Source organism: Otolemur garnettii, unplaced genomic scaffold, assembly GCF_000181295.1.
Source record: "Otolemur garnettii isolate 467f Iridium unplaced genomic scaffold, OtoGar3 scaffold00044, whole genome shotgun sequence".
Classification (NCBI taxonomy): Eukaryota; Metazoa; Chordata; class Mammalia; order Primates; family Galagidae; genus Otolemur; species Otolemur garnettii.
This window is the reverse complement of record NW_003852439.1, coordinates 6,437,291-6,445,765: the sequence shown is the minus strand read 5'-3', so window position 1 is coordinate 6,445,765 and position 8,475 is coordinate 6,437,291. Positions and strand designations below refer to the sequence as shown.

Here is an 8,475-nt window from a genome sequence, read left to right as displayed (position 1 = left end):
TGGCACCTTAGCCACTTGAGCCACAGGTGCTGAGCTGTTTTGTTTTATTTTATTTTATTTTGTTTATTTATTTTTGAGACAGAGTGTCATTATGTTGCCTTCAGTAGAGTGCTATGGCATCACAGCTCACAGCAACCTCAAACTCTTTGGCTTAAGTGGTTCTCTTGCCTCAGCGTCCCAAATAGCTGGGACTATAGGCACCTGCCACGATGCCTGGCTATTTTTTTGTTGTAATTGTCATTGTTGTTTGGCAGGCCCAGGCTGGGTTTGAACCTGCCAACTCTGGTGTACGTGGCTAGCACCCTAGCTGCCAAGCTACAGGCGCCAAGCTGATGTGATGTGATGTGATGTGATGTGTTGTGTTATGTTATGACAGAGTCTCATACTGTTGCCCTGGTTAGAGTGCTGTAACGTCATAGTTCACAACGACCTCAAACTCCCGGGCTCAGGCTGTCCTCCTGCCCTATCCTCCCATGTAGCTGGCACTATAGGCCTGCCACCAAACTTGGCTGGGTTTTCTGGGGTTTTTTTGAGACAAAGCCTCAAGCTGTCGCCCTGGGTAGAGTGCCATAGCATCACAGCTCATAGCAACCTCCAACGCCTGAGCTCAAGCGATTCTCCTGCCTCCACCTCCCAAGTAGCTGGGACTACAGGCACCTGCCACAATGCCAGGCTATTTTTTGGTTGCAGCCGTCATTATTGTTTGGTGGGCCCAGGCTGGATTTGAACCTTCCAGCTCAGGTGTATGTGGCTGGCGCCTTAGCTGCTTGAGCCACAGGCACTCAGCCTGGTTTTTCTGTTTTTAGAGATGGGGTCTCCCTCTTGCCCAGGCTGGTCTTGAACACCTGTGCTCAAGCAACCTACCTGCCTCAGGCTCCCAGAGTGCTGGGATTACAGATGTGAGCCACTGTGTCTGGCCCAACACCCAAATTTTAAATAGAACAAATTATCATCTGCTATTTCTGAACCAAATCTAGCCAGTTGTGTATTGTCACACATCTTGGGCTCTTTGTTTTTTTCCACTTTGATGCTTGTATGGCAGTGACACTGGGATGGATCTCAGTCTCCTTGGGTTGATGTTCTGGGTGGTATTTCTCATTGTTTATTTCATTCTCTTGTAATTTTGAATCTTTAAGATAAAATGTTGACATGTTTTAGCAACATACTATTTAAAATGAGTGGAGTTCAGGTGGCACCTAGTGTGAATATAAAGTGTTGTGTGAGTTGGTGGGGCAGCTGCAGCCCCACCAGGCATCTAGAGCAGATTGTGCATTAATAGCATCTGGTTTTCTTCTTTCCCAAAAATGTTACTACAATGAAAATTAATCTGCCAATGCAGTTTTCTCAAAAACCTCTTACTCTCTCCAAGAAAAGAACATATGTTTCCTAAAGGGAAGACCTAAAATAAATATATGTATCAGTTTTCCCTTGATATTCTATTCATCTTGGTTTGCACTGAAGCGTTTAACAATTTGGAATATAAAATTCTACAGATATTTGAATATACATCAGGGGCAAAAAGTGGAATGGTGCATAATTTCTGTTGGGGGCAGCTGTATTCAACTTCTCATGCTGGGTTACTCTCACAACTATTTAACCCCATGCTTAACCAGTTGTGAATATTGAAGACAATGCCTGACCCACATAGGGAAGTGAAATTTTAAAATACCCTGACTGGCCAGGGCATGGGTCATGCACTGTCACCCACTAACCAGCAGTCAAGGCTGGGACCCAGTACCATGTGAAACCAGGTTTTCCTCTCTGAGTTAATGGCTCCTCTTTCCCCCTGGACAGGGATGGGATCCCGCCGTATAGGATCCGCAAGCAGCACCGCAGGGAGATGCAGGAAAGTGTGCAGGTCAACGGGAGGGTGCCTCTCCCTCATATCCCTGTAAGTACTGGCTCTGCCACCTCACACCTGTGCCCTTCCACCCCCAGGTACCTGGCTGACCTGCCATACGATTTAAGCCACAGTGGCCCTAGATAATGGGAAAGTCACCTGCCTACTTCCCATGAGCTCAGCACACGCCGGGTATACACATGTGATCTAAGTGACATTTGCACATGCTTGTCCCCTGCAGGCTGCAAGGGGTAGAGTGGTAGGTGACAGCTCAATCCCACGGTCAGTTTAAAAGAGCCCCAGGGCCTACAGAGGACAATGTGGCCAGTACCCTCCGTAAGTGGCAGGAAAGATCCTCTGCACAGTGCCCACCACATGGTCTCTGTCATTGCTGTGACGGAGTAGCTCAGAGATTCTGCATCTGCCTAACCCCGTGGCTCTGGCAAAAAGCCTGAGGGCATCTCTGTGCTCTCAGCCCATGTTACTGTAAATGCTACTTTGGTCAAGATGAAGTTTGAGGCCAGGCACTGTGGCTTGTGCCTGTATTCCTAGCACTCTGGGAGGCTGAGGCAGGTGAATTGCTTGAGTTCAAGAGTTTGAGACCAGCCTAAGCAAGGGTGAGACCTGTCTATACTAAAAATAGAAAAAAAAAAAAATCTAGCCAGGCGTAGTGGTGGGTGCCTATAGTCCCAGCCTTTTGACTGAGGCAAGAGGATTGCTCAAGCTAAAATACTTGAGGTTTCTGTGTGCTATGATGAGGTCATGCCACTCTAGGTTAGGTGACTGAGACTCTTTCCAAAAAATGGAAAAAAGGCCAGTGCAGTAATTCATGCCTGTAATCCTAGCACTCTGGGAGGCTAGGGTGGGTGGACTGCCTGAGCTCACGGGTTCGAGACCAGCCTGAGCCAGAGTGAGAATTGTCTCTAAAAAAAAAAATAAGCTGGCTCGGCGCCTATAGCTCAACCGGCTAAGGCGCCAGCCACGTACACCTAAGGTGGCGGGTTCAAATCCCCAGCCCGGACCCGCCAAACAACAATGATGGCTACAACCAAAAAATAGCCGGGCGTTGTGGCGGGCGCCTGTGGTCCCAGCTACTTGGGAGGCAGAGGCAGGAGACTCGCTTGAGCCCAGGAGTTGGAGGTTGCTGTGAGCTGTAATGCCATGGCACTCTGCCCAGGGGGACAGCTTGAGGCTCTGTCTCAAAAAAAAAAAAAAATAAGCTGGGAGTTTTGGTAGGTGCCTGTACTCCCACCTACTCAGAAGGGTGAGGCAAGAGAATTGCTTAAGCCCAAGAGTTTGAGGTTGCTGTGAGCTGTGACACCACAGCATTCCACTGAGGGCAGCAAAGTGAGACTCTATCTCAAAAAAAGAAAAAAGAAAAAATAGCTAGGTGTTGTGGTGGGTACCTATAGTCACAAGCTACTTGAGAGGTGGAGGCAAGAGAATCACTTGAGCCTAAGAGTTTGAGGTTGCTGTGAGCTATGACACCATGGTGCTCTACCAGGGGCTGCAAAGTGAGACTCTGTCTCAAAACAAAACAAACAGAAAAACCAGAATAAACAATTGAATTTAAGGTATTGGCCTTTTTGTGGCTGAGCAATGGCAAGCCCCACAGAACATCTTCACTTAAAGCTACCTCAGTTTCATCTTTCAAATCATGGTTTCCCTAATTACAGCCCTGGGCAGCTTTGCTGGGCTATAGGTCATAGAGCCAGCTTGGGGCAGAGCCAGGCACAGCCTGTCCCTTGTTGACCAATGAATATAGCTATTAGCTCCCCTTATTTATTTATTTATTTATTTATTTTGAGACAAGAGTCTCACTGTATTGCTCTTGGTAGAATACTGTGGCATCACAGCTCGCAGCAACCTCCAACTCTTGGGCTTAAGTGATTCTCTTGCCTCAGTCTCCCAAGTAGCTGGGACTACAGGCGCCCGCCACAACATCTGGCTGTTTTTTTGCTGCAGTTGTCATTGTTGCTCAGCAGACCCAGGCTGTGTTTGAACCCACCATCCTAGGTGTATATGGCTGGCACCCTTGCTGACTGAGCTGTGGATGCCACCAGCAACTTTTTTTTGAGACAGAATTCAAGGTGTTGCCCTGAGTAGAGTGCCATGGTATCATCATAGCTCACAACAACCTCCAGCTTCTGGGCTCAAGTGATCCTCTTGCCTAAGTTTTTTCTATTTTTACTAGAGACGGGGCTCTCACTCTTGCTCAACCTGGTCTCAAACTTGTGAGCTCAAGCAATTCACCCACCTCCACCTCCTAGAATGCTAGGATTACAGGTGTGAGCCACTGTGCTCCAGCCTCTGCAGACTTTTATTTCCAAATCAGGGAGTGATTGTTTATAGTTGAGAAGAAAGGTGGTTGGTTCTTACTTATGAAGAGATGATATTCCAGCATTTTGTTGCCTCCCAGCCAACCTTTAGGACAGACTTGGACTAAACTAGGCATAGATGGCGGCTGCTTGTCAGAAAGAGATCAATCCTGTAGGTACCTGTGCAGCCACATGATGTTCACCGGTGTGCAGCTGTGTGTGTGTGAGCCTGTGTGTGGTGTGTGTGCACGAGTGCCATGTTTGGGCTGGGGCCCTGCCTGCCAGCTGTGTGGCTCTTGCCTGGCACTGCCTGATGCCATTTGGGGGAACTTGAACATGAAGGAGAGGCTGAGGAACTGATTCAGACCAAGACCTAAGAGCCAGGGCTGGCAGAGTTGAACAGGCCTGCATCAGAGAAAGTTTGCACAGTTTCATGCACAGGAAACACCAGCAGGCAAGGGTGGTTGGATGTCAGCGGGCAGCCCACTATCAGGTGCTGGGGAAGACTTTCTTTGTGGTGTACCTGCAACTTTCTGTAAGTTTGGAGCAGAAAATAAAAATGTTTCAACTTAATAGATAAGTTGGACAGACTATTCAGAGAACCTAAAGGCAGTCAGTAAGCCTGAGTATACAGCAGGGCAACTTCTCAGGATTTGGCATAGAGAGAAGAGCAGAGTGGTGACCAGAGTCCAATGGTATGGCTTGAGAATGTTCTGGAAGGTCACACTGCCAATTCAGTGTGACAAAGCCATGGGAGGCAGTGGACACACCATATGTACAGCCCCTCCTGGAGGCTCTGGGCTGTAGGGTGTAGATGGCATATGAGGCTCAGCTGGGGGCATTATGTCTCTTTAGTCTCATCTCTTCATGTGAACCCCTGATCTGAGACGTGAGGAAGCTGTCCAGGTGAGGTGACCAGCAGTTGGGGGTATGGCTGGCCACATACCGGGTTGGCCCCTCAAGGCAGCACCCAGTAACCTACACACAAGCACTATTGTTGTGGGCAACCTGCAGCAGAGGAGGGTGAGCCCAGGAGCTGCCTATACCGGCCACAGCTCTATGCCTTTACTCCCTCTGCTCTGTTTGCTTTCAGAGCTGTGTCTGGGACAGTCCAGGCAGAACTCCCATGTGGCATATGGGGCATAGGCAAGGGTGAGGGGCAGGTATCTGGGAGTATGGCCACAATTCAGCCTGTGCAAGCATTGGACACAGCCCCTCATGCTGTAATATCTGGTCCCAAGACCCCTGCAGTCAGGGTGGAGCCTCTTCTCTCCTCAAATTTTTTGTTAAGATAGAGTCTTACCCAGGCTGGAGTGCAGTGGCCTCTTTGAAGCTCACAACAACTCAAACTCCTGGGCTCCTACAAATCCTCCTGCTTCAGCCTCTTAGGTAACTGGGACTATAGGCACATGCTACAATTCCCAGCTAGTTTTTCTATTTTTAGTAGAGACAGGGTCTTGCTCTTGCCCAGGCTGGTCTTGAACTCCTGAGCTCAAGTGGTCCTGCCACCTCAGCCTCCCAGAGTGCTGGATTATAGGTGGGAGTCACCATGCCCATTCTTTTTTTAGATAGGGTCTCACTATATTGCCCTCGGTATAGTGCAGTGGCATCACGCCTCACAGCAACCTCAAACTCTTGGGCTTAAGGGATTCTCTTGCTTCTCAGCCTCCCAAGTAGCTTGGAACTTCAGGGGCCACAACACCCGGCTATTTTTTGGTTGTAGTTGTCATTGTTATTTTTAGCAGGCCTGGGCCAGGTTCAACCCTACCAGCCCTGGTATATGTGGCCAGTGCTCTAGCCACTGAGCTACGGGCACTGAGCCACTTTGGCCTTTTTTGTGAGACTCTGGGGGTGCTGCAGAATGTGCCTGCTGGAAATCTCACCGTGGGCTCCTTGTAGTCTTTTGCACATTGAACCTGTCTACAGCCCAGCCAAGGACAGTTTAGAAGCACTGTGGAGGGCGAAGTGTCCTGAATTTCCCCTGCTCAAGCCTCCAGCAGCCCCTCTGGCCAGTGTGGAATGAAGTTGACTCCACTGATGAGAAAGAGGGGAAGTAAACACTGACTTTAAAGTAAACTATGAGCTGGGCACAGTGCCTCACACCTGTAATCCTAACACTCTGGGAGGCCAAGGCGGGTAGATTGCCTGAGCTCAGGAGTTCAAGACCAGCCTGAGCAAGACCAGGACCCTGTCTCAAAAAACAAAACAAAACAAACAAACAAAGAAACTAGCCAGGGGTTATGGCTGGTGCCTATAGTCCCTGGGAAGCTGAGGCAAGAGGATCACTTGAGTCTAAGAGTTGGAGGTTGCTGTGAGCTACGATGCTACAGCACTCTATTGAGGGCAACAAATGAGACTCTGTCTCAAAAAAATAAAAAACAAATAAATAAAATAAACTGTGGATTTTGTATGCTGTTTCCTCACTTAAGAAGTGTTTGCATGGCTCGGCACTTATAGCTCAGCGGCTAGGGCACCAGACACATGCACTGGAGCTGCCAGGTTTGAACCCAGCTCAGGACTGCCAAAGAACAATGACAATTACAACAAAAAAAATAGCTGGACGTTGTCATGGGCACCTGTAGTGCTAGCTACTGGGAAGCTGAGGCAAAAGAATCACTTAAGCCTAAGAGGTTGAGGTTGCTGTGAGCTGTGATGCCACACACTATACTAAGGGCGACATAGTGCACCAAAAAAAAAATAATAATAAGTGTTAGCAAATAACCTCGAACCAGATGTGTCCCCAGCTAGAGTGGAGACTGGGGTGTGAGATGGCCCCTGCCTCACAGCTGTATCCCCTACAGCGCACCTACCGAGTGCCAAAGGAGATCCGCGTGGAGCCGCAAAAGTTTGCTGAGGAGCTCATCCACCGTTTGGAAGCTGTACAGCGCACTCGGGAAGCTGAGGAGAAGCTGGAAGAGCGGTTGAAGCGCGTGCGAATGGTGAGTGTCCCCTCCCAGGGTTTTCTTAGCGATCAGAAGTTCTGGCAAGCTCCGTACAATATCAGGCCCTGTGGGGCCTTCCTTGGCCAGGCCAGGACCTACTTGCTACCTTGCAAGGCCTCCAACGGTCCTTATATCCATCCAGGTCCCTCTCCACCCATGGGCTCCCACCAGGGCCTGCAATAGAAGGGTAGGTATGGACACCCTTGCCTATGGTCACTTCTGCAGCCATAGCAGGTAGTCAGCCCAGCTTCTTTGGCCTTGTGCAGCCAGTAGGAGCTTGGCGAGCCTATGTGGAGCAGGAAGGGTCTACGATGTACAAGAGTCCTTTTCACATGCCTTTAGGAGGGCACAGTGCCTGAGACATTGATCCTGGACTCTGCTGGCTCAGTGCTGTGATATTGCCCCATCTCTTTCATGGAGCACTAGTCCAGTGAGGCCACTCTGAGCATAACCTTCCAGACACTGTGTGCTTCCCTGTGCTGATCACAGAAAGGCCTTGACTTTTTTTTTTGTAGAGCTAGAGTCTCACTTTATCACCCTTGATAGAGTGCCGTGGCCTCACAAAGCTCATAGTAACCTCCAGCTACCGGGCTTAGGTGATTCTCTTACCTTAGCCTCCAGAGTAGCTGGGACTACAGGCGCCTGCCACAATGCCTGGCTATTTTTTTGTTGCAATTTGGCCAGGGCCGGGTTTGAACCTGCCATCCTCGGTATATGGGACCAGAGCCCTACTCACTGAGCCGCAGGTGCCACCCATGGCTTTGACTTTTTTCTGTTGGTGGTAAAGGGTCACCACGGAGTGGCAGTCCTCTTGTCTCTTTTCAGTATTTTTTTTTGAATATGAATACTTACGAATTGTCAATATTTTGTTTATATGAATTTCTATACCTTATGTTGAAAATGTCTTTCTAGGCTTGGCACCTGTGGCTCAAGTGGCTAAGGCGCCAGCCACATACACCTAAGGTGGCAGGTTCGAATTCAGCCCGGGCCTGCCAAACAACAATGACGGTTGCAACCAAAAAAATAGCCAGGCGTTGTGGCGGGTGCCTGTGGTCCTAGCTACTTGGGAGGCTGAGGCAGGAGACTCGCTTGAGCCCAGGAGTTGGAGGGTGCTGTGAGCTGTGATGCCACAGCACTCTACCCAGGGTGACAGCTTGAGGCTCTGCCTCAAAAAAAAAAGAAAAGAAAATGTCTTTCTAAGGAATTATTTCTTCATCTGATCTCTTTTTTTTTTTTGAGACAGAACCTCAAGCTGTCCCTCTGGGTTGAGGGCTGTAGTATCACAGCTCACAGCAACCTCCAACTCCTGGGCTCAAGTGAGTCTCCTGCCTCTGCCTCCCAAGTAGCTGGGACCACAGGCACCTGCCACAATGCC

At 49.3% G+C, this 8,475-nt stretch overlaps 1 protein-coding gene across 2 annotated transcripts in view; it reads left to right on the top strand.

Moving 5' to 3' along the window:
- The window catches only part of AXIN1 (axin 1), a 79,200-nt gene that overhangs the window by 51,680 nt on the left and 19,045 nt on the right, over positions 1–8,475 (top strand). For both annotated transcript variants that reach the window (XM_012805797.2, XM_012805798.2), the window contains exons 3-4: positions 1,795–1,891; positions 6,960–7,097. In XM_012805797.2, coding sequence (XP_012661251.1) covers positions 1,795–1,891; positions 6,960–7,097 — 235 coding nt within the window. The remainder of the gene's footprint in view (positions 1–1,794; positions 1,892–6,959; positions 7,098–8,475) is intronic.